At 52.8% G+C, this 25226-nt stretch overlaps 3 protein-coding genes and 1 long non-coding RNA gene across 6 annotated transcripts in view; 1 reads left to right on the plus strand and 3 right to left on the minus strand.

Moving 5' to 3' along the window:
* Positions 1-5461, minus strand: part of NDUFA10 (NADH:ubiquinone oxidoreductase subunit A10) — a 29340-nt gene extending 23879 nt beyond the window's left edge. Inside the window, exons 1-4 of one of the 2 annotated variants that reach the window (XM_006082989.3) lie at positions 5310-5460; positions 3839-4007; positions 2907-3122; positions 248-334 (exon numbers count right to left, since the gene is read on the minus strand). In XM_006082989.3, the coding sequence (XP_006083051.1) occupies positions 248-334; positions 2907-3122; positions 3839-4007; positions 5310-5384 (547 nt within the window). In that variant the 5' untranslated portion in view covers positions 5385-5460. Of the gene's footprint in view, positions 1-247; positions 335-2906; positions 3123-3838; positions 4008-5309 lie in introns of both variants that reach the window. The other variant, XM_023743862.1, reaches the window with a different exon arrangement.
* An 8525-nt stretch (positions 5462-13986) lies between these two features.
* On the minus strand, positions 13987-18797 carry COPS9 (COP9 signalosome subunit 9). Of its 2 annotated transcripts, XM_014466977.2 has the most exons (4): positions 18663-18797; positions 16832-16904; positions 15941-16111; positions 13987-14240 (listed from the first exon to the last, which is right to left on the minus strand). In XM_014466977.2, the coding sequence occupies exons 1-4, from the start codon at positions 18723-18725 to the stop codon at positions 14203-14205; spliced, it is 345 nt and encodes a 114-aa protein (XP_014322463.1). In that variant the 5' UTR covers positions 18726-18797; the 3' UTR covers positions 13987-14202. The 2 variants fall into 2 exon arrangements, with proteins under 2 accessions (XP_014322463.1, XP_006083052.1); XM_006082990.3 differs by lacking the exon at positions 15941-16111.
* Positions 18705-23834, plus strand: LOC111823186. The gene is made up of 2 exons (XR_002826189.1): positions 18705-18837; positions 21952-23834. It is a non-coding gene; the product is annotated as an uncharacterized LOC111823186 (long non-coding RNA).
* On the minus strand, positions 20820-22203 carry OTOS (otospiralin). The gene is made up of 2 exons (XM_023743878.1): positions 22114-22203; positions 20820-21323 (listed from the first exon to the last, which is right to left on the minus strand). Exons 1-2 carry the CDS (start codon positions 22184-22186, stop codon positions 21139-21141), a joined length of 258 nt encoding a protein of 85 aa, XP_023599646.1. The 5' UTR covers positions 22187-22203; the 3' UTR covers positions 20820-21138.
* Positions 23835-25226: the final 1392 nt, after the last annotated feature.

Here is a 25226-nt window from a genome sequence, read left to right on the forward strand (position 1 = left end):
CAGAGCAGAGAGCCGGGGGGTTTCTTGGGGAAGGCCGTGTGGGAGCTGGGGGTTCAGCTGTGTGCTCACGGCCCAGGACACCACTCTGCTTTCACAGCAGATGTAGCCCTAGGGGAGAGAGGGTGGAGGAGCCACTTGTTTCCTGTGGAGTTACTAAATAATGGCAGACGTTCCCAGAAGGCACACCAGCTAAAGGTGGTGTATCACAGCCCTGACGACCCAGGAGCTGGCTCGAGAAGGGACTCACACTGCCTCCGGATGAAGCCCTGCTTGTACATCGCATCCAGGAACACAAAGTCGCTGTAGATGGAGCGCTCCAACACGACACCCTGCCCTGTTTCAAGGAGGGAAACAGACACCAAAAATCAGACATGATGACTACAGCACTGGAAACGTGTAATTTCATTTTAGAAAGGGGGGAAAAGGTTATTTACAAGTCCAAATATTTTCAAAAGAACATAGATACACTTCTAAGTGGGAACTGATTTTCAAACAATATTTTTTTGGTTTGGGCAAGAGACCATACTGCTTCATTGTGTCAGCTACAACAAAAGCATCTGATTACTAGAAAGTGTTTCCCCGCCCACCATGCCCATCACAATCCTGCACCAGCCCCAACCTTGGTGAGACCAGGATCCTCCTCAGGTCCCCTCCGGCCAACACCCCACTCACAGCTAACCGCAAGCTTTCTCCCCAAGGCATTCCTATCGAACTACTTAGCACCACTCCTGCAGCGACCCTCCCAGTGCAAGCCTCCTCACCTCTGACCGGGCCAGTCTCCAGCTCAGTTCCCGCCCACCTGCCCCCCAGCCTCAGGCTGCTCTCACTCACCCACAGAGGCATTTCCAAACTGCAGCCAGATCCTGTCACCCCTCCACTCAAACTCTCAATGGCTTCCTCTCCTTCAGGGGAAAAACCAACAACTGACCATCTCGCCCAGGCTACTTCTCTGGCCTCCTGCCCCTCAACTCCCAGCCTCGTTCACTGCACTCCCACATGATGGCCTCCTGAATGTCACTTCAGCACACAGAGGCTCTCCATGCTCAGAGTGCTGGTCCCCAGGGGCTCCCGGCCCATTTCCCTGCACTCAGTCCTGCAGTGCTGGGCAGAGGCCTCCCCTGACCTTCCCATCTGGAAGAGTAGCCTCCAGCCCTGCTCCAAACCCCTTCCTCTCTGCACCTACCACTCACTACCTGACATGGCATCAATTTTTGCCTTTTACTCCGTGTCTCACCTACTAAAATGTAAGCCCCAGGGGTGGGGACTGACTTCCTGTGGTAGCCCCTAGTTCCTAGAACACAGCTGGCACTCACTAAATATTTAATGAATAAATTAGTATAGCACAAAAGGAAACAAGTTTTCATTTAAAAGGTTTCTTTTTAAGAAATGGGGAGTCCTGAGGCAGGGCTGAAGTATGCTTCAGGAAGAACCTGGAGTGAATGGAGAGTCACTAATGCCTGCAGGCTCCACGTGGCTCCTGTGAGCTGGTCCTGGCACAGAGCATCAAGGCCACGTTTTTTTATCAGGAGCAGAGTTGACCAAAATCAGGGCTTATGTTCATAGAAGAAAAAGTATCACTAATAACATGTTAGAAAAGTAAGATAACTAGGCCCTCTGATACCATTTAAAGAGCATTATCCTGCATCTCGTTGTGCAATCTGTGTATGTGGGACCTGCCAGAACATAGACAGGGTCTCTCAAATGCAGGCTTCTGAACCAGCATCATCAGTTACCTGTGCTCACGCTCAGACACCATGAAGCAGAACCTCTAGGTCAGCGGTTCTCAACCTGTGGGTCGCGACCCCTTTGGCGGTCAAACGACCCTTTCACAGGGGTCGCCTAAGACCATCCTGCATATCAGATATTTACATGACGATTCATAACAGTAGCAACATTACCGTTATGAAGTAGCAACGAAAATAATGTTATGGTTGGGTCACAACATGAGGAACTGCATTTAAAGGGCCAGAAGGTTGACAACCACTGCTCTAGGTGGCAGCTGGGCTCTTCGTAAATAAGCTCACCAGATAACTGATAGTCGATTGGTGTGGCAACCATATACTAGTACAGTGGCTGGTACAAACCACCATCTCGCACATAGCATCTGTTTCTGTGCGAGAACGCAGGACTGCTTGGGCTTGTGACTGTGGCCGCGTACCAGTGCTGTATCCGTTTTCTGAGTCTCAGGGTGTTCTGGGGACCAAGTCTCACCCATGTGCAAGTTACCAGGAGGAGGAAGCAGCCCGGCCTGAATTCCAACCTCATTCTGCATTCCCAACAACTGTGGTCTTGCCCCATTTGTCCCGAGTCCCTCCATCTCCTGTGTCCTTATCCCTGGTGCTTGCCCCCAATAATCTGGACCTTGCCTGCCCCAGTGCATAGCCCTTGTCCACTTCATGCCTGCTTCATGTAACTTCCAGGGGCACACCCTTGCTGTGTATGCCATCTCCTCCACCACTGCCATCATCCAGATGGTTAACTTCCACCCTCTGGAGTGATGGTGAATTCCAGCCCATCTCTGAGCTTCAGCGACAACCCTATTTTGTTGCAACCCTACCTCTGTCTGGCACATGGCCCCATTCCCACGACTGTGACTCCACTTCCTCCCAGTCATTTGGAGGTTCTTTTTTCCCCTCCTTTGTTTTGACACATGTGCCAGACAAATTCCATATAATCCATAAATCTCACTCCAGTACACAAAAGTTAAAAATAATATGAAGTGAATTTATTCTAAAACGATGATCACATGGGTCTTGGGAAATTTATGATCTTATGGAAAGAGAGAAGTTGCTTCATCAGATGCCCTTAAGGAAAAACTCACTAGTGGCGATCTAAAGTGGCTGAGTTCCAGAACAGGGTTCAAGTGCAGAATACGCTCACCAGCTACCTGGCCATGGATACTGCACCTGTGCTCAGCAAGTGTTCCAAGGCATCTGCGTACTGCAGGAGGCGATTGGCATACAGCCAGGACTGCAGACGGTAACTGTTGCCGTCATTACTCTTGGGATCATCGTAAAACTTCTCCAAACTGCAGTTGCCACTATACTGTACGTCCAGGGGTTTTCCATCCCCCGTGGTGCTGTCTGCATAGTGTATTCCTGCTTCAGGAAAGTGCTTCAAGCCTGAGGAGAGACAGACCACGTGAAAAGAGAGGTGGATGCTTCACGCCCTATCAGCAAGCAGCATGCACTAACAGGAACCACGCCCATCTGAACACCAGCACTGAGGCTTACTGGTGAGGACCTGGGGATAGTAACCTGCACACCAAAGACACAGGTGTGCTCAAGGGAGCACTAAAGACACTGAAGACATGCCTGAAACAGGCGTGAGAGAAGCATGTCGGCACAGAGGTTTCACTGCAACAAGTCTCCCTGTACTCCCACCCCATATGAACTCAACCCACAACTATGGGAGTCCCGTGTGCAAGCAAGCAGGAGCTCGTTAAGGATCACAGGAAGGTATGGAGGGCAAACACCCGCACCGGGAGTAGGAAAGGGGGCTGGCACCTGGCTTTGCTCTAAAGAGCTGTGTGCCGTCAGCTTCATACTGAGTTTACCCATCTGTGATGACTGCCTTTGTATGCCCCGCAGAGGCTGTTATAAAGCTCAAGTAAGACAGCTCGTGTCAAAGTGCTCCATTTCCATCAAACTGAGAATGGCAATGAGTTTTTAATTTTCCAAATATGAAAGTTAAAAACAGCTTTTTAATAAATATTTTTAAATGCAAAATACCTACCTTAGCCCAATTCTACCTGGCCAATATTAAAGTAAAATCAACCTCAGAGAAGCAACCACACATCGGAGAAAATATTGTCATTCTGCATGACACAGATTCATACCTAGTTTCTCTGCTATTGCTTTTGCAAGTTTGCTTTTTCCAGAACATATATTGCCATCGACGGTTATCACTTTGCTGAATTTTGTCAGTTTTTTTGATGTTTTGTCGCCAAATATGAATGCCAAAGGGCCAAACTGTCTCTGGCCCTGTACACTCGTATGGATTCCTCCCTGAAAAACATAACAACACATGTGGGCATGCTGGCTGCTGCAGGCACGAGCAGCTATTAGGTAAAAAGCCAAGAAGGCCGTTGGTTATAAAAATGCCAATATCTACAACTTTACTACCTATTTGTTTAATTACAGGTCTCCCCGTCCCACCCCCAAGGTAAGTTCTTAAGGACAGGGGATTATCTGAACAGATTATGTGTACCATGTTTAATAAAAATTGGATAGATGAAAGTAAGGCAGAGTGTGGGGAGAGTGGGGGGAGAAAGGTAGGAAGGAAATAAAGAACATTTCTCCAGTCTAGTCTTCTGTCCTGGTTGCCTCACTGTCTTCAAACAGCTCCACTAGGTGTCCTGATAATTCCTGAAAGCTAACAGACCTAAAACTGAGAGGTGGCATCCACACCCTGCACCCAACTCTGCTCCCTCACAAGCTCTCTTTCCACTACCAACCAAGGGAAACAGCGCAGGCATGGAGTCATCTTTCACATGCTCCTCCTCCCTCCAACTCCACAATCACTCACAAAATCCTACTGATCCTGCGTCTTAAACCTCTCTGGAGCGCGTCACCTTCCTATCCCACGGATCCACAGATGTCCTCACCTCTCTCACCCACAATGCAAACACCTGCCTCATCTCCTGTCTCCAATATCCCCAATCTATTTTTTGCACTAAAACCGTAACAATGCCTCCAACGCGCGCGGGCACACACACACACGGACACACACACACAGAGAAATACAATCGAAGGGCAAAGTGACTAGCAAGCCACAGCCACCCAGCGATGTATTCCCAAGTTTCCAGCCACAGTTGTGCTTCTCCGGACCCTCCGCGTGCAATGCCACCCGTCCCTGTTGGCGACCACAGGGGTCCCCTCGTCCTCCCAAATCCAACCCAAACGCCTTCTGCTCTACGTCAGGCCCCGCCCGGGCTGCTGTCAGAGCCGCTACGCGACACAGTGCAGCAGGGAGCGCGCGCCGGCTCCTTCGCGCCCACCGCACCGGCTCCTGCGTCCGCGCACCGCACACCTGCCCGGGGTACGGGGCCTGCAGACCGGCCTCCCACACCAGGGCAGCGGGCGGCCGGTTCGCCTCGGGCCCCTGGGATAAAGAGGCCGGGGAAGTTCGCGGCCCCTGAGGTCTGTCCGCGACTCTGGACGGTGGGCAGGGGGTGGGGGGCAGTGGAGCAAGGGGCAGGGGCGTCCCCCCAGACAGAGACACTGAGAGCCGCCGCCCAGAGGCCCGGGGACAGGGGAAGGGGTGGCACCGGGAGGACCGGCCGGAGCCCCGGCCCGCCGCCGCCTCACCGAGCGCTGGGCCACCGCCGCGAGGCCCCGCGCGGACGCGGACACGGGAGCCAGTCTCAACAGGGTCAAGGCCATAGCTCCGCCGTCAGCACCAGCTCAAGGACCTGAGGGGACGCGGTCGCGCGGGGTCTTCTTTCGGGGCCGGCGCGCCTCCGTGACGTCACGACAAGGTGCCCTCGCGCTGCCTGTTGGGAACATCACGCAGGGCGCAGGCGCAGAGAGGGTGCCCGGGGCGTGGGGCCGCCCTCTGCCCCGCGCGACCGGATACCCTTAGTCTCGGCCTTGTCCCGCCCTCGCAGGCCCCTCCGAGCCGGCATCCGCATCTCCTCTTTGAAAGTGTGTGCAGCTCGGAGACCACCGAGGCTGGGCAGGCGGCCGGGGGCTGGCCGGGGAGGGAGCCAGGGCGTCTGAGCCGCCGGAACCAGGGGCGGTGGACGGGCCTTCCCGCCCAGTCACCGCACGTGCAAACGGAGGTGCTATGGGTGGATGTTTCTCTGATGTGAGAATTCCCGCTTGTCTCAAATAGGGTTACAGCCCGGTAAATGTCAAAAATGCACGTAGTACACCCAACCCCCTGAACATTATAGCTTCGCCTAAATCACCTTAAAGGTGCTCAGAACACAGAGCACAGTCCAGTGTTCGTTGTTGACCCTCCCGATCGCATGGCTGACAAAGCTGCCTCTGCCCGCATCACAAACACTGGGCCGTCTATCACCAGCTGGGGAAAGAGCCACACTCCAAGTACGGCTTCTGCTGGATGCGCAGCGCTTCCACACTTGGGCAGTCAGGGCCCGGGTACAGATTCCCAGTTCCCAATGCCAGAGAGTCGTCGTGGTATTGGAACTGTTCAGTATCTTGGTGGTGATGGACTTACACGTCCTAAGTGAATAGAGGGATATATGCCTTGTCCTCAGAATTGAAAAGACAACAAAGAAGGTCTATAGATTCAGCACCATCTCAGTAAAAATCCAACTAATTTTCCTTTTGTTTAAATGGACAAGCTGAGTCTAAAATGCATACCCCCACCTTTACTTAGGAAGTGCTAAAATAACCAAGCCCGATGGTGAAGAAAAAGAACAACGACAGAGGACTTGCTACCAGATATCAAGATATATGAAAAGCTATAGTAATTGCGACAGCATAGCATTGCTGCAGGAATAGACAGACAGACAAATGGACAGAATAAGGAGTCCAAAAGAGATGAGGATGGATGGATGGGTAGGCATTTGGTTATGAAGAGTGACATTTCAGAGAGATTTCCGTAGGGCCATGCCCCATCCCGGCATCCCTTTAAGAGTCCAGTTTCCCATTGCTCACCTCCCTGGTCACAGAGCCGGGTTATCGGCCACTGCCCGAGAGTGAGTGAACACTCCCACACAGGACGTCTGCTGTTGTTTAATTCTTCCATCACGGCAAGGAAACCAGCATGCAATTCAGCCCCACTGAGCTAGCTGGTTTCTACCTTCCTCAATCAGGGTTCTCCATCAGTTGGTCATAGGGTAGCTGAACTTCCAAACATGCTGTCCTTCCACCTCGAACCCTCATCTCGTTGGTCAATCGAGAGCTGATCATAGGACACTACCCATGTGGCAGCAGAATCTGGCAGCCCCTCAAGTGGTTCTGAAGTCAGCCGGAGAGAACCCCCTCACATGCCTCCTGGGCACTGCTCTTCTTATCATAGTGCCTCTAACATCACCCAAGACATGATGGTTATTTTGAGTTTCAAGATTACTTTCTGTCCTCAGTCCTAGGGACACTTTCAGTCAATGCCTAATAGCAAGCTAGTAATTGTCTCTCATATAGTGATCACCGTATCCCTGCACCTGGAAATGTTTTGGTCCAAAATCCCAGTGGTTGCCACTGGGTGGCACTCATGGGCTTTAGCTCTGAGCAAGTCTGCAGGAGTGTGAGTTGCTGTTTCCTCCAGATCACATCTGTTGGGGATCATCAGGGCCAAGGGCATCCATAGAGATATTTGGACAACCTACTGTTCAGGCCACCACTTGCATTTGGCCTTCTCTTGGGGAGGGGTAGGTGCTGGCAACATTCCCAGATGTGAAACATGCAATCTCCAAAATCAAGACAACCCAGCCACACACTGTTTCTTCCTTATTCCAGGGAGAAGCGATGGATGGATGAAGTTATTTTCCGTTGCCTGTGGGATGTTGAGGGTGGCTTCTGCTTGTGTTATTTCTAAGAATTTCGGCAAGTGGGAGGGCCCTTGGATCTTTGCTGGTTTATCAAGCAGACTCTGTTAGTCACCTGTATCAGCATTAACTTAATTTGCATACTAGGCTCCAAGTGGTGGAGCAAAGCCAAATGTACCCAAAGCCTGCCGAGCAGCGAAGCCTCACGATCGGCGGAGCAGCGAAGCCTGACGGCCCCAGGATCGGTGGAGCCGCAAGGCCTGGGGGGTCTGGCCGGAGCCCAGCCAGAGCGAAGGCCTGGGTCCCGGGTGCCAGAGGAAAACTGGTGCCAGCAGCCAAGGGAAGGGAAGGCCTATTGCACGAATCTCTTCATGCAACAGGCCTCTAGTTTATTTATAAATGTAAAGTTTTATGAGCTTTGTCAAATGAATATAGTTGGGCAGTATGACCACAACCAAGATCAAACATTCGATCATCCATTCAGATTTCTTATTGGCCATCCGTGTCTCACCAAACCCAAAGATCCTGCTGCAGGTGAAAGCAATGCCGTCTCGATTATGAGCTAGAACGTCTGTATTACGTGGGAAAGGCAGATTCCGCTCTAAGTGGGATGCCTGGAAGCTCCTCGGAGAAGTCACTTCTGGTGGCGATACCCTTGTGGGGGCTTGGTCATTTGTTGGACGTGTTGTGGGCTCAGGCTGATCTCTCCCTCCAGATGGTCTTTGTCTATACAGCGGAGAAAGCTGCCAACACCGTCCATACTTCACATCTCCCAGTTCACCTCTTCCAGGGGTTGTGAGTTGCTCTTCTGGTCAGCTTTCAAAAACTGGGGGGAGACCTCTAATTGTCCCTCCTTCTGTGGGGTGCCTTCTCCCAACTAGACAAGGATGGTCACGATTCTGACTGAGCAAGAGGATGGCAGCATCCACGTTTTGGGTTTTTTTTTTGTAGAAGAAGGTATAGTTTACCATTACCAGTTTGTTTTTTAAATCCTCACCTGAGGATATTTTTTAAATTGATTTTTCAGGGATAGACAGAGAGAAAAATATTGATTAGTTGCCTTCTGCACACTCTCTGACCAGGGATCAAAACCACCACCTTTTGTTGTACAGGTTGACACTCCAACCAACTGAGCCACCTGACCAGGGCCAGATGGAGAGGTTTCTTACTACAAAAGAGAGAACACTTGGGTTTGGAGTGATGGAAATGCCCTGTGTCTTCCATGTCCCGGAAGTTAGATGGATGCCAACATTTGCCAAAACACTGCCTGACACTTAAAATGGGTGCATTTTACTGCATGTAAACTGCATCTCAATAAAGTTAGTGATAAGGAAATAACCTCTTTTTAAATACATATATATTTATTGATTTCAGAGAGCCAGGGAGAGGAAGGGAGAGATAAAAACATAGAAATATCAAGATGAAAGATAATCATTGATTGTCTGTCTCCTGCATGCCCCTCCCTCCCCCTCCACCCCCTCCCCACTCCCCCACCCCAACCCCCGGGCATGTGTCCTGACCCGGAATCAAACTGTAATCTTCTGGTTCATAGGTCGATGCTCAACTACTGAGCCATGCCAATTGGGCAGGAAATAACCTCTTGAAAATTCTTGTTTTCTGCCTTGTGAACAAAGCAGGAGTAGTGTCTTTTCTCCTTTAGGTTCTGACTATGGACACCTACCTAGAGCAGGGCAAAATTATAAACCTATTTGTTTTATTTTTCCTAAAATCCCCAACTTTCTCCACGAAATCAATAAAAATAGATTTAATTAATTAATTAAAAAAATAAAAGTCTTTTTGTTATGGAATCATGTTCCCCCCAAATTCATATGTTGAAACCCCAACCCCCAATGGGACTGTGTTTCAGAGAAGGGGCCTTTAAGAGGGAATTACAGCTAAATGATGTCATTCAGGTAGGCTCCTCATCCAATGGGGCTGGTGACCTTATAAGAGGAAGAGAGGCCCTAACTGGTTTGGCTCAGTGGATAGAGCGTCGGCCTGCGGACTGAAGGGTCCCAGGTTCGATTCCAGTCAAGGGCATGTACCTTGGTTGTGGGCACATCCCCAGTAGGAGATGTGCAGGAGGCAGCTGGTCGATGTTTCTCTCTCATCGATGTTTCTAACTCTCTATCCCTCTCCCTTCCTCTCTGTGAAAAATCAATAAAATATATTTAAAAAAAAAAAAAAGAGGAAGAGAGACCAGGAGCCCACCTGCACAGAGAAAAGGCTATGAGAGGACACAGGACAAAGGTGGCCATCTGTAAGCCAAGAAGAAAGTTCTTACCAGAAACCAACCCTGCCAGGACCTTGATCTTGGACTTTCAGCCCCCAGAACATTGAAGAGATAAATTTCCATTGTTTAGGCCGCCCTGTCTGTGGCATTTAATGATGACAGCCAGAGCTGACTGATAAGCTTTTCTTTTAAAAAAATTATTGATGTACAATGTGCACGTATGCAAATGCCCAGATCTCAAGCATTTGGTTTGATGAGTGTTGACAGTTAAATACAACCATGTAATCCCCCCACATTTCCAGTGAATTCCTCCCCTGCCACCTCCACTAATTCAAGGCCACCACTCTCTGACCTGCATCCCCAGGGTGAGCTTTGTCTGCACTGGGACGTCATACAAGTGGGAGAGGACCTGGACTCGTCGGGCTACTCTCCCTCAGTACACAGGGCAAGATGCACCCATGGGTACTGTCCTTCTCCTCAGTCCACGGCTAGACGACTCCTCCACAGTAGCTTTTTATTTATTTATTTAATTCTCACCCAAGGATACTTTTCCATGGATCTTTAGAGAGAGTGGAAGGGAGGAAGAAAGGAGAGGGGAGAGGGAGAGAAACATCTATTCAAGAGAGACACATTGACTAGTTGCCTCCCACTAGCACCCTACTGGGCCGGGGATTGAGTCTGCAACTGAGGTACATGCCCTTGATCCAGAATTGACCTCACGACCCTTCAGTCCATGGGCCAATGATCTAACTATTAAGCCAAACTGGCCAGGGCTCCATGACAGTTTTTGCTGACCAGAAATTTTTATTTTCTTGAGCTAAGTGTAACCTTCATTTGTGTAGATAGAAAACAGAGGCAGGGAAGTTATGTAACTTCCTTCAGGTCTCACATCTTGGAGGGTGGAACCATGGCCTGGGCCCGAGTGTCCTGCTCTGCCCGGTCCTCGGTGAGGTCGTTGGTTCATCTGCAAACTGAGTGCACTATCCACCCACCCCCACCCCCGGAACGTGCTGAGGACACAGCGCTGGACTCAAAGCTGGCCTTCAGAGAGCGGATCTTTGGGGATTATTACAATCGTCAGCAAGATGTTAAGGAAAAAATACAGCTCACTCTCTAAATGTTGTTATCATGGCAGGCTCAGTGGTTCTCCTGTTTCAGCAAAAGTTCCAGCAGGTTATTTCAACACTGACTTAATTGCACTGGGCACAGTTGGGGATGGAGTGAGCTTTCCAAGTGACAGGATAAATTAAGTCTCAGCAAAATAATGTTTAAAGTTGATTCAAAAGGAAAAAGAGAACAAACAAACAAAACAAAACCAACTCCACCATCCAAGGACAGTGGTGGGAACAAATCACCCTGGGTCCCCACACAGATCTCTTCCTGTAGGGTGCTTCCATCTATCGACTCACAAATGACTCTCAAATTGTGCAAATCCATCTCTAGTGCCACAGCGCAGGTGAATTCTAGCTGCACAGAAATCACTGCCCTGCGGGGCTGATTCCAGCTGAAGAGAGGCACCATCTCTGAAAGAGCCTAGCTCACCTTCTTCAGGGAAACCAGCACCCCAATCTGTGGGTCTGCCAGACCCTGGCTGACAATCTCTCCAAGCTCGGGGACTCGGCTGTGAAATCAGTCCCTGCTTTGGAGCTCTGTGAGTTAGTGGCCCTTGACCTTGGAAGGTAGGCCTTCCTTCTCTGCTTCAGCTGCAAACTTGGGCAGACCCAGAAGACAGGAAGAAAGGCCATCCCTCCACCCCAGCACCCCTCACCATTGCTGGGGACCCCCTCACCCACCCTCACAGCCACCCCACTGGCCACCTGCCCCTGCTCCTGAACATTGCACACAGTTGGGCTTCTCTCTCTCTCTTAATTCTCCCTCTCCTCCTCCTGCCATCTGGAGCTCACCTCCAAGGGCATCCTCTGGGTGGGGCCTGTCCCTGCCCCCTGCTCACAACTTTCACACTGCGATTGCACAGGCTATTCATTTACCATCCTGCCCATGGGACTATGAGCCCAAACTTTTGTGAAACAATTCACACACGTGATCACATACACACATGTATCATCACAGTCCGTGGGCTAAGGTGGGATCTAGGAGAAGGCGAGTGGAATGGTACATATACGTGTACATGCCATATGTAAGGATTGGGCAAAGTAGGTCTACAGTTGTTCACGTGGAAATAAATAATAACATAAGAATAAACTCTGTTTTTTGTACTCACAAGTGTAAACCTACACCCCACCCTGTAGTTACTGGCCTTTGGGGTTGGTTCTCTGTAAACTGTCTTTTCAGTGTCCTGTGCCCATTCATTTCTCACATGTCACTTGGTTCATGCCATTCTAAGTTCTTCACATTGGTAACTATGAACACCCCAGCCCTTTGTCTGTGAGCCAGGTGTCCTGTGTTCCTTCCAAGTCTGCCATTTGTCTCCTGGCACTATGATCTCCAGGGACAGGGAATGCAGCTTTTCACCAAGGACCAGGGTCTGGCACCTCTGTCCCCGATCAGGCAGCACATCAAGGACCAGTCAGGCTCCCTGTCCTTGGGGTGGTGGCAGGCGTCACGTGTGTGTGTGGCAGCCCCAGCAGAGGGGCATATTTGCACAATGCTGTGATCCCAGGCAGACTGTAGGAGGTCAAGTGGGGCTGATGTGAGAATGATGAGTGCTCAGAGTCTGGGATAGGAAACACAGGGCCTTGATCACCCCTTCCTGCCGTAGACCAGAGACCTGGGAACTAGAAGGGACCTCCCGGACCAAGAGCTTCACTTACCAATGAGGAAACTGAGGCCCAAGCAGGAAGGGAGTTGATCCCCAGAACCCCACAGGGACAAATGGGGGGCCACTGGCAGGTCTGAGCTGTATCCACAGTGCAGTGCAAGACCCTCAGACTCTTGTAAATTTCCCAACGATGACCGTAGAGCAGCAATTTTCAACCAGTGTGCCGCAAAAATTTTACAACATGCAATACCTGACTGTTTAGTCAGGGCACTGACCTCTTTTACTTTCCAAGTTAAAAAAAAAAAAGACAACAGTGAACACAACAATCAATAGCCATCCAGTGTGAATGAACAGTTATACCTATTTTATTGTCAGATCAGCAAAGAACATTTTTGATGTGCAACAGAGTTTGTCATTAGTTTATGTGCCATGAGATGAAAAAGGTGGAAAATTGCTGCCATAGGGTAATCATTGGTCACTAAAGAATTTACCCGAATACCTACTTGCTCTCCTACTGAATCTCCTAGGCCTGTTTTGGGAGCCCAGTTAGGAAACTGTAAAACTGCTCATGAAGTAACCTCAAGAACACGGCTGAGAATCGCTGCTCTCTGAAACCAGGCTGCACACTACCCTGAGGTCTGAACGGTGAGACCCAACACAGAGCAGCAGTCTCCATTGCGACCCAGGGCTAAGTGAGCTTCAGGTGAAGGGTTTTCAGACACAACAGTCCGCACTTCTCCAGGGACACTGGACAACTATTCTCGGGGCTTGGGGCTGCTACGCCCTCTCAGGACAGGTGCACTGTCACAGTGACAGACTGAAGCCCACTCGGCACTCACAAATGAGGCTGAGGTAACACTCCCTGTGCAAAACCTCCCCTGGTCTCCAGTGAGAACGTCTCTCATCAAGAGGCCATCAGGGCGATGCCGGCCAGCAAGTTCTCATGGAAGAGGTTGGTGTATCTGGCTCACCTACTAAGTGGCTCTGCTTAACTCTGGGGACTACTAAGTCCTGTGGCAGGGGCATTTCCTAGCGAGGAAATATCTTTACTTTGAGATTGATTTGAAATAGTAATCTTAATTTTTACAGTCATTATGAATTGCTGAGCTGGACCAGTAAGAAACTTTAAAAAACTTAATCCCCTTAGATGTTACATTCTCCTTAGTAATGGACCAATGCACACATTTCTCATGTAGAAAGTGTTTCCTTCTGTCATTAGCTAGTTGTCCTGATTTTTCGGACCTCAGGTTTGGGGACAGCAGCTGCTCTAATGTGAAGGTGGGAAAACACGAAGTCCGGCGCCGGTGGGGGACTGTGCAGCAGGGAGGGGATCAGAGCCTGCCCCCACAGTGCAACCAGGACCCCTGCATGCCCTAAATTGCTGACGGGTCTCACACCAACTCCCCCTTCGCGAACCATCCAAATTACTCAGCACTGCACACAGGAAGCAGTGCACTGATTTCTGTGCCACCACCGCGTTCCTCTCAGCACGCCAACACACACATGCACGCACATGCACAAAGGGAGCTTTAGGGACTGCAACATTCACTCAGAAATGCGAGAATGAAAATCACCATGTAGTGATGACATCGCTTTTTTAATTGAAGGACAACAGTTGGTCACATTCAGAGATGGAATGACCTCACCCAGATGGCTGAAACCGTCCTTTCTCAGTTAACCATCTGCTCATTTCAGGTGTTCCCCCCTGTTCTGCAGAACCATGGGACTGTCCTGAGGGCTCCAACACATGCTCACGCAGCAAAGGCTTGACCACACGCAGCATGGGACAGCGCCTCACTGGATGTCATCATCATCAAAGAGATCTTCAAAATCTACAGAGACGAACAGAATCACGCATCAGTTGGGCACACAGGGTAAACGACTGAAAGATGACTTCACAATGAGTTATGTGGTCATTACAGAAAGGGCTTCTTCTCCTAGGACAGACTCGATTCTACCCACCAGGCTCAGATGCAGCCCAAGGGCAGTGCTGTCTAGAACACAACCTGTCGTGTTTCTACTCAGATGACAAGCTGAAGAAATGCATCAGGGCGTGTTCCCGACCACATGGTGACATCTCCCAGCCATGACTGAGCACCAGGACATGTCAGCACCCATTTGTGAGCACCTTGGCCAAAGCCCCACTCTGGTGACATGGAGGTAAGGCCAGGCAGCTGAAGGGCACAAGCCCCTCACCACTCTCCATGAGAAGGAAAATGGGGTGGGGGGGAGGTGGTGGAAGGCCTGAGCCATGTGAGAATGACTCTCTTTAAAGGAGTCAGACCGACAGACAAGCTCGAGAAACAGTCTAAGCCCTGTTCCTACAGGCAGAAACGCCACCCTTTCACAGCACTCTACTTACTGCGATGGGTGGACAAAGTCACGATCGTTTTCCCCTTTCATTTACTTTTATATATATTTTCTTCTAAATTTCCTAACACGGACATGTATCCTTTTGCAACGGGAAAAATTTGTACAAAGCCCATTCATGTGGCCTATGCACTGAGAAGATGCAGTGGTGACGAGCTAGAGAGGGTGGGCGGGGGTGCCAGGAGACAGCAGCCTGGCTGGCATCCCCTCACCCTGCGTTCATGCCTCTCCAGCCACAATGACAGTCAGTCCCACCAACGCCTGCATTCTCTCACTGCCTGGCCTGGCCAGCGGTCCTGTAGCTGTGAGCACTCGCGTTCTCAACCCTACCTAACCCTCACACCCTCCAAACCTCTGCTCAGGTGTCAGCTCCTAGAAACAATGCTGTCCACCTTTGTCGGGGCTCTTGCCATGGAACTGTCCCTACCTGCGCCCTGTCTGGTGCTGCTCTGTTTTGTGAAACAGTGAGTGAAGAGGATGAGCCTCGGCCATGGTTAGAACCCTACTGCCTGTGGGACACAGGCCATAGGAACCCCAGTCAATGAGCAGAAAGGACTCGGAGACCCCATCTAAAGCCCGCATGGCCCTCTTACAGTGATGGCTTCTGAACACGGGTGCTCACAAGCTGACAGGCAGTGTGCACCTGTGAACAGTCGGTGGGCCTCTGACGTGGGCACCAGCTCTTCTGTGTTCTACTCTGGCCTGACTCAAGGAGGTAAGGGCCCTAAATTGCCATTGATAAATGCTCGCTGGGCCCCTCTCACAGATGCTTTCTCATAGGAGCTATGTTTGGAAATCACATGAACACTGGAACATCATTGTGTTTAAAGCTATGGGCTGGTGGAGGATGTGTCAGGCTTTGAAGGAGGTCATCAGAATGTGTGGTGTTAGAAGTTAGAGGTCACACTTCTGCGGGGCCAGGGTAAGGGGCCTCCGAAGCCGTGCTATGTGAGCTGGCATTTTTGCACAGGCTGCTCAGGAAAGGCCTCGCCCCTTTCACAATTTGTTTCCCACACCCCCTTGCTTAGAGAATTGAGACAAATGCTATTCTGTTCTCAAGGTTTGGCTCAAGTGTCACTTCCCCCAGTTCTGACAGGAGTTGGTGGCAGCCAGGACGTTGCTTCAGGGGAACAGCCAGGCTCCCTGGGAAGTCTGTACCTACCTAGGCAGACTAGTTCTCCTTTTAGGCAACGACTGGCTGAAAAGGAGCCAAGAAAATCGCCTGGACTCAGGCTTTCGAGGGTCTTAGATACGCTGAAAACCAATGTGACGGACAAGATAACATCGTAGCTGCCACTAACGAGTGACAAAAGTTCTTTGTAGTGGCAGGCACCTTGGGATAAAGGATGACAAAGGGAGAAAACACCATTCAACCCCCCTAAGGAAACTATCTGTTTCTACTGACGACTTGAACCCTCAGTAAGAGTTAACATAATCTTAGGAACAAGGTCTTAGGAACACTCGGTGAGATCAAGAAAAACAGCTCCTCTAACGTGCATGAAGATCTCATATAAAGTCTTCACTGTGTTTTGTTAAAGCTGCACACATATTCGTGTACTTGGCAACGAAGGTCTAAATACCAATGCCTCTGTTCTTGGGGGTGGGGTGGGTGAGGCTGGAGAGTGGCTGCTTCTCTGTGAAGGCAGCGCAGGGATGGGACCAGTGGCAAACAGAAAGGCGAGAAAACCAGCCACCCAGAGACAGCGGGATGAGGAAGCCAGACAGGTCCTCGTGCCTTGCAACTCAGGTCACTGTCCAAACCCAGCTGCCGTCGTGTGTCCAAAAGCGTGTCTACGGCTCAAACTCAATGCCTGGAATGTAAGACTGGGAGCAATTTTATGCTATTTTTTTCCTCTTCTGAGAAACAGGGCTGGCTGCCAGTGGTAACAGCCACACTGTTATTTTATATAAACTGTGCTGTGTTATGAGAATGGCACAGGATCTGGGTTTTACTGTTCCATGATCTAAATCACTTGTGTCACCAAGTCGCTCCACTGCACAGCTTGCAGAAGAAACGTCCTGATTAAAACTGGCACCCAACCCTGCACCTTACCATTAAAGAAGTCCGAGTGAACTGCCTTTTCATTGGCTGCCAAGTCCATCAGAAGCCCGGTGCTGCCTCCGGCCTGCAGAAGGGAGAGGTCAGGTGTGCCAGCAGCATTTCCAGAGAGAACAGCCTCACAGGGCCCGCGCCACTCCACACAGGAGGAAGGCGAGGGACAGAGAAGTGCCCAGGTCCGAGTCCAAATTTTGGTCCAGGTGAAGGAGTGGATGTGGATGGAGGTGTGAATGGTTTTGGTCTTTCGGGTCCTACATTCCTAAAGCCCTCCTTGCCCTTCAGAGAGCCCTGCCATTGCCCTGAGCACCACTTCTCCCGAAACCTCCAGCAGGGATTCTGAAATCCTACTGGGCGTTGCCACAGAGGCCACAAACCCACAACACTGAGTGTGAGCCCTGCTCTGCTCTGGACTGCTCCCTGCTCCTTCGGAGAACTAAACCATCTTCCCCGGGAACCGACCTGCTAACCGGGGTTCAGAGCCTCGCGTGCCAGAACTCTGGTGGCAGTAAAACCAAGCCACAACCAGAGCTGGGCAACCTGATGAGCGCAGGATCAGCAGTCTCCTTCAGCTTCGCAGGGTGAGGGCTGGAGAGAGCTCCGAGGCAGCACTCTGTACCTTGGCCCCCAGTCCCTGCTGCGCCTGGATTCCCAACATTCCCAGGGCTTCTGCTGCACCTTTCCTGGCTCCCAGTAGGCAAAGCCTCTCATGTGTCCCCGCACCCTGCTCTCCGTAGCAGGGAGACATTTCCAGGATTCTCCACCTCCTCCCTTCCCCATCACCACAAGCCATGTGAACTCTCCCCCTAATGTACTGTGTGGGGCTTGTCCCTACCTCCATCTATAGGTATGACCTTCACTCAGACCCCCTTCAAGCCTCCTGTTCCCTAAACTCTGGGGATGGGAGCCTATCAATACCCCCGGTGGTTCCAGGCTGCCCAGGGCAGTGACTTGAACACAGGCCTGAGCAGCCCACGCTGGTGGAAGTGCCCTGAGTGGGTGCAGGGAACCCACCCAGCAGGGCTACCCGCGCCTCATGACCAGCCAGGCACCTTCCCCAGCTCCCTTCGCGCCCAGCTCTCTCAGGCACCCGAAGGTGCTAAACTACACTGGGACCCTTCCGGACCCCTCCAGCCAGGCCTCCTTTCTGAACCCTCCTCCACTTGGCCGACGCCAGCGCGGGCCAGTGTTTGGCTGCGGTCGGCTCTCCTAAGCCTTCACTGGGCCGCCCAGAGGGCAGAGGGCGCTGCGGTCGGGGTACCTCCAACTTTCCACCCCACCAGTCTCTGCAACCGGCGCTCTACTACCACGACCTGCGGGCGCGCGTCCCCCTGCACTTTCAGAACACGCGGCTCTGACCTCGGGCGGCGGGCCGGGCCCGGGAGCTGCGCGGGGCAGCAGACTGATCCCGCGATGGGGTGACGCGCGCGCAAGGGCCGCTTCGCACCCCCGGATACTAGTAATCGCAGGAGAGGCTCACGCCGCAGACCGTCCCATCAAAGTGCAGTCACTGAACGCCAAACGGCCCTCCCCCAGCTCCCGTGCGGCACCGGCCTCGCTCCGGTCTCTCGTCCCGCAGTCCCGCAGACGAGACGCTACCGTCCTCCGTTACCCCGACGCCCCTCGCGTTCCCCGCGGCCCCGGGCGTGCGGCCTCCGCAGTCACTCAGGGCGATCCGACATCAGGCCGCAGGCACCGGCGGTCCTCGGCATGGAGGGCACTGTCGGGTCCCGGGACGCCGGCCCCCACACACGCACGGTCCTCACCTCTCACTGGACCGTCGCCTTCTCTCGCCCCGCTCCGCCCGGCCCGCAGCCACCCGCCTCACCTCATCCAGGTCCACGTAGGGCCCGGCGCCCTCGGGGAACATCTCGTCCACCGCCGGCTTCATCTCCCCCAAGGCGTTCCGGGTGTCCCTGGCCCACTTCCGGCCATCTGCCCGCCTCTTCCGGTACGCATCCTGCCGCGGCACGTCTAGACGCCGTAGGATCGCCGACTCTATGGTATTCCCCTTCCCTTTCTCTCCTCTTTATCTGGTGTTTCTAGATGTCGGAGGACCCCCGACTCTATGTTTCCCTATGGACCCACAGGCTTGGCCCCGAGTCCCGGCTGAAGTGGGTGGGCTTTCCCGCCTGCCTGTCAGGGCACAAGGGGAGCTGCTCAGTGGCATCCAGGTGGTCAGCCCAAAGGGTCTGGCACAGAGAGTGCCCAAGAAGTACTCATTAAAGAATGTGGATGGTCAATAGAGTCAAAAGGCAGCCCAGAATGGGAGAAAAGATTTGCCAATCATATACCTGATATTAGAATTAATATCCAGATGTACAGAGGACTGAAATTCAACAACAACAACAAATAACCCCCTTCGACAACGGGTAAAGGACCTGAATAGACCTTTCTCCAAAGAAGGTACAAGAATGGCCAAAAGCCCATGAAAAGATGCTCAACAGCACTGATCACCAGGAATGCAAATCAAACCACAGTGATACCTCCTCAGCCATCAGTATGGCTGCTATCAAAACCCCAGAAAATAACAGAGTCAGGAGGATGTGGGGAAACTGGAGCTCTGAGCACTGTTGGTGGGAACCTACATGGTGCAGCAGAGGTGGAAAACAGTATGGCGGTTCTCCTCCGAAATTAAACACAGAGTTACCATGAGATCCTGCAATTCCACTTCTGGGTATAGGCTCAAAAGTATTGAAAGCAGAGTTCTGAGATAATTTGCACACCCATATTCACAGCAGCATCAGTCACAATAGCTTAACCATAGAAGCAGCTCAGGTAACCATCACCATGGATTGTGGTCCCCATGGCCATCAGGTACCAGTGATGATGGCAGTGGCTAATGCTTTTTGTGTGTGGGTTGAGGGGTGAAGGGGGCTGAGGACATGGAGCAGGAGTTGGATCTGACTGAAAGGGGAAACCGAGAGAGGGTTGCATAGAAGGGAACTGAACCTGGGTGAGAGGGAATCACAGCCAAACCTGAGTCCTAAACACCAGAGTGAGGTATCCCAGGGGGCTGTGAGGTAGGCAGCCTGCTATTTATGGGCTGGGGTGGGGGTGGGGGTGGGGGGAGGTAGGGATCTGCTGAGGGTGACCTGGGGGTAGAGGTTTCTTCCTCTGTGAAAAGAAGGAAGGTCTGCTAGGCTTTTCACGACCCATAAATGCAGCCCAGCTGTGTGTTCCTGGGCAACTGGGATGCTGCTGACACCCCAGAGGGGACATAGGTCTGGCCAGGGAGCCATGGAATCTGCCTAGAAAGGCACCCAGCCTTTAGGGCATCCTATGGAGAGGCAGCTGGGGACTCCATTCCATAATGCTTGTCCTAACTGGGGATACAAGAATTTGGGTGGAACGTAAATGTTCACACACACACACACACACACACACACACACACACACGAATTGACAGGCAAGTCATTGGTATGGAGATACTCCTGTCAGGGTGTCTTTTTTCTGATATGTTTGGTTGAGGCCCAGTTGTCCCCAGTAGGAATTTAAGACCAATCCTCATGTCCAGCTATTGTAGGAATCAGGACTTAAAAAAAAAAATTGCAGTGAATTTACAGAAACCAAATTCAAACTAGCTAAAGGGAGAAAAAGAGAGACAAAGAATGTATCAGCTTTGCCCAACAGGATCAGCTCGGCCAACAGAGTCTTCCTCTTGAGAATTTAACCTGGGCCACGGGGAGAGAAGCCACTGGTGAAGGTGAGAGGGCAGGAAGCCTCGTGGAGGTATGGAGCCAGTGGGGTGGCCACAGGAGGCACCAGGCCTGCACTCTGGGCCCCAATGCCACCTCCCCCTTTCCAGGTCTCTCACCGCATATGCCTGGGTCCTGGGAGAGTCCCCTCCCACCCCCGCCCTTTGTGGCTGTGAGAACCAGCACAATAATCTCCCTGCTTCTTGAGATAACTTGCGTGAGGCTCCGAGCAGCAGCTGCAGCAGTGATCTTAAAAGACCACCTGTCACGCCTCTCGGAGCATGAAATCACGTTCCATCCCCCATCCCACCCAAACGTAACACATAACACACACGTTTCACAAAGCCCTGCGTTTCTGATCAGGTGTAACAATTTCTGTAGTTAGATGCTGGTCCAAATACTAGTATCTACAGTTCAATAGATAGTCCTTTCTACTATTTATTTCAATGGAAAAGCTAGTTGCAGCTTGTTAGATCGGTTTCTGGTGGGGTGAGAAGGCAAACGGGTCCCGAGTGCAGCTGTGTCTTGAAAAAAAGCCACAGCATGTGTTGTGCATTTTAAGTCAGGAGTTTATTGATGAGGCCAGGGCACCAGGCTGGGGACCCCTCAGTCCTCCTGATAGGGGACGTGGAAGCCCAGGGTGGTTCCCAGGGGGAAGTGAGCGAAGAAAGTGCGGGCCATGTCCTCGATCTGGGGGTAGGCCCCCAGCGTCTGGAAGAACTGCACGTAGTTCCAGAAGTCAGAGGTGGAGAAGGGCCAGTAGGGCATGGCCGGCAGCTCGGCATATGGGTCTGAAAGACACATGACAGCCTGGCTCAGGGGCTGTGCCCCTGGTCCTGCCCAGGTTGCCCCCCGGGGGGCCTCAGGCAGGTGGAGGTGCCCAGCAGGGCCAGTGCAGGGAAGGGACCCTCCCAGCTGGGAGCACAGCCTGGGTCATCCCGGGGCCTCCTGGAAGCTCCCTGGAGCCTGGTCATCCAAGGAGCGGTGGGGGATGAGCTAGCCCTGCCCTGACTCCTGGTGAGGAGGACAGAGGAGGGTAGGGGAAGGGGGAAGTCTAGCCCCTGTCCTGGACATACTGAACAGGGAGGGGTCACTGTGGTGGGGTCGTGGGGGACTCCTGGTGGGATATCAAAGGAACCCACACCCCACCCCCACCCCCACCCCCAGAGTCTGTATGCTACTGTACTGAGGGTGAAATGTGCGTCCTCAGGGGCTTGGAGGGTTGAACACCATGCAGAGTCTGGCTCCCTCCTGCCTGGTGTGTCCCCAGAGGCCTGGAGGGCACAGTCTGGGGAAGGGGCTCCAGTCCCTCTGGAAACAGGGCTTTACCTCTAGCTGACTCAGGGCTCCCCTTCATCTTCTCGGAAGAAGAAGCAGTGCCCACCCAACCCTTCTTCTGCCCCCGCCCCCCACCAACAGGAGAAAAGAAACCGGAGGCAGATGCAATACCTCCCTCATCCTGCACAGGCTTGGCCCCTGCAAAGAAGGAGGAGAGCGGTCAGCCAGGAGAGCCTCAGAGCAGGGCCCTGCCGAGCACCAGCTGCCCCGAGGGGCACGAAGAGGAACAAAGCAGCCACTCACCCACCAGAGGCACCAGCAAGAGGCAGAGGGCCACCCCGGGCAGCAGGCAGGTCTTCATCTTCCCCAGGCACATCCCCCCGCGACCGAAGGACTGGGTCAGGTCCACCTGCAGCAGGAGGAACCAGAAAGGTGGGGCCACCCACCCCCGGGGGCCCCAGCTCTTCCCGCCACCCCCAAAGTGGCAGCTCCTGGAAGAAGCTCCAGTGGAAAGACAAGTTCCCAGTGTTTTCACAGCAATTTCAGTTTCCGTGGCTTCCAGCCATTATTCTGAGGCTAACCCATGTTTCATTGGCCTTAATTTTAACAATTTAAGAAACTGCACCCTTCCCTCCCCCCCAATCAACTGCCTGTCCGAGGTTACCTGGCCGCTCCTGTGCCTCAGCCTCAGTCCACAGCCCGATGGGCGTCAGCCACCAGCACACAGGCTCCTCTTTATAAAAGGCCGGACAAGGACGGAGACGTCACCTACGGGAACCGTCAAACTGAGTGTATTTCATCTCCTGCCAGAGACTGAGGGCGCCGGTGGCCCTGCTGGCAGTGGAATCCCACGGGGGCACTTTTGCAATCTCATCCAAAGATGAAATTGGGAGAAAAACATGCTTGGACAGGCCCCTTTGGAGGGTTTTAGAATGAATTCAACACTGGCACTCCCTCTGCGCCAAGAGAGAAAGATGTTCTGAGTTTGACATTGGGGCTGACATCCCCCCCTCACAGGAGCAGGGTAATCACAGAGCTGCCCTGGAGACCGGGAGGCAGGATGGGACCCCCAGAGAGCCCTGGATCAGGGGCCCCCACCGCAGAACAGGCTGAGCCGAGTCGCAGGCAGGAAGTGGGGGTGACTAGCCCAACTTTGCATCTGCAGACCAGCGCCTCCTGCTTATGTAAGCACAGTGATTGAATCTGTGTTGGGAAGGGAGCTGTTCCAGGGTCTCTGTGGGTCAGGCTGCCCTGATTAAACCCACGATGGTAGCCACGCCCCCTGGCCCTGCCCGAGGGGTCCCATCGCCCACTGAGTCCAGGAGCATGTCCAGGGCAGCAGTCCCCAGCATCAGTGCGAGTCACCACAGAGGGCTTCCTCGCCCACATGTTCCTCACAGCCACAGAGCACCGCATGTCGCTGGGGGAGGTGGGGAAGGGTGGCAAGCAGGTCCTGGGTGATAGATCCGTCCAGCACACACCTGGGCTCCCCAAGCCTTTGGGCACCTGCCCTTTCCAGGGACAAACAGTCTGGCCTCTCAGCCTCCTTCTGCATCGGCCCCCTTGTCAACGAGCCACTCCCCATCGCCAGGAAATCCAGAATCTCTGCCGAGTGGACCCAAGCCAGGCCTCGGGTCAATGCAGTCTTATATCACCTCCATCCCGGCCCCCATATCTGTTCCCTGGGTTTCTGTTGACATAAATGGTCACATGTGGTGACTCCTGGGTCCCTCATCTTCTAGGTCACATCTAACCCTCAGGATCTGGTCTTAGATCTACAAGCAGAGACACGGTGGACTTGGCCGGAGGGGAGCCAGCAGCCCCTTGCAAGACAAGTACTTCAGGGGAGACTATGCAGGTTCTTCAGTTGAGGGGGGACTGGCCCCCAGATGGGAAGGAAGGATGGCTTCTCTGGACAAAGGAGGTTCAGCAGAATTTAGAGGGTTCAGGTCCCCAGCTTCATCAGAGTCTGCCCACATGTCCCCATTCAAGTGAAAAATGAAAATAAAATTACATGTACTGCATCTTTACAACTATTCAGTGAAAAACTATACCTAGAAAATGAGCAATGAGCAATGATGGTGTGTGGGAGGGTAGAGCTAGGGGTATACCTGTTGTTTCCTCTTTCTGGGTATATATATTATCCTTAATTTATTACTTTTATGTAGGGAAAAACACTTTTACAAAACCACCACCAACAGCTCCCTTAGCATTCTGACCTTCCATCCTGGGGTGACCTCCTAGGTCTTCCACAGCCACTGCCACTCATGCTCCCCCCCCCGACCCCACGCCTCCTTTTCTCTCTTCCTGAGCCCATCAAGCCACTCTCCCTTACTGGCCCGACTGCAGACCTTCCCTTGCCCCACCTGCAGAACTGGCCTGGAGGGTCTTACCTGGAGGGTCTTACCTGGAGGGCCCCCCCTGGAGAACCTCATCTGGAGGACCCACCTGGAGGCCTGCTTTTTCGCCCGCCCCGGAGGACAACTCCTTTGCCCCCTCACTCAGCAGCCACTCCCCAACGTCCCCTGCTGGGCTCACACACCAGCCTTGTATTGTTCTTGTTCAATGGGGAACTTAGAGCCACAGGTTGCCCAGGGGTCCTGTTAAAATGCTGGTTCTGATTCAGCAAGTTGGACTCTGCATTCCTAACAGGATCCCAGCCCAGGAGATGCCTCTGCTGCTGGCCCCAGAGCAGCCAGGATAACGAGGCCTGGGCAGGTTCTCAACCTGGGCAGGGTCAGAATCGCGTAGGGGACACCTTAGAATGCAGAGCGCTGGGCCCCCATCTCTCAGAGCCCTGATTCAAGAGCTCAGTGGTGGGCCTGGGACTCTGCGTTTCTATCTGGTTACCAGGGTGCTGAGCAGGTCCAGGGCCGGGCTTTCAAAGCAGAGGTTCTCAACCCGGGCTACCCATTCGGGACCACCTGCCGATCTTTTAGGCAGTGGGGTTTCCAGCCCCCAGTCTCCTAAGGTGGGATTTGACTGTAACTGTCTGCGCAGGGCCCAGGTTAGTGTTTATAAAATCTCCAGGTGACTCTGCTCTGAAGCCTGGGTGACTACCACTGCCTGGCGGGGGGGGGGTGGGGGGGGTCAGTTCCCCTGCTCCCCCAGCCCCTGCCCCCACCTGCACAGGACGCACCAGAGGCCTCCGAAGGTCCCACCTGCCTGGGTGAGAAGACGCTCTGGTCCTGGTGGACGGAGAGGACAAAGGCCACCCTGTCTGCTTCCCTCCCAAGTTCACTGGGCCGACCGACAGAAGGGCCGGCTGCAGAGCCCAGCAGCGGTGCAGGAAGGAATCCAGCCAGGGCAACTGCCTGGGGGACCCTTCCCTTCTCTGCTGCTTCACCTACACCAGGGAGGCCTGGGGCCTGTCCTCCTCAGTCAGCGCTGCAATGCTCCCATTAGGTCAGCAGTTC

Source organism: Myotis lucifugus, unplaced genomic scaffold (genome assembly GCF_000147115.1).
Source record: "Myotis lucifugus unplaced genomic scaffold, Myoluc2.0 scaffold_5, whole genome shotgun sequence".
Classification (NCBI taxonomy): Eukaryota; Metazoa; Chordata; class Mammalia; order Chiroptera; family Vespertilionidae; genus Myotis; species Myotis lucifugus.

Coding starts and splice junctions, on each gene's coding strand:
- OTOS (XM_023743878.1), bottom strand. CDS start 22,186: ATGTGCCTGGGGAAGATGAAGACCTGCCTGCTGCCCGGGGTGGCCCTC. Junction 21,324..22,113: donor CTTGCTGGTGCCTCTGGTGG/GTGAGTGGCTGC, acceptor TGTGTCTTTCAG/ACCCATATGCCGAGCTGCCG.
- COPS9 (XM_014466977.2), bottom strand. CDS start 18,725: ATGAAGCCGGCGGTGGACGAGATGTTCCCCGAGGGCGCCGGGCCCTAC. Junction 16,112..16,831: donor TCACTCGGACTTCTTTAATG/GTAAGGTGCAGG, acceptor CTTTATCCCAAG/GTGCCTGCCACTACAAAGAA. Junction 14,241..15,940: donor AGGAGAACTAGTCTGCCTAG/GTAGGTACAGAC, acceptor TCGTCTCTGTAG/ATTTTGAAGATCTCTTTGAT.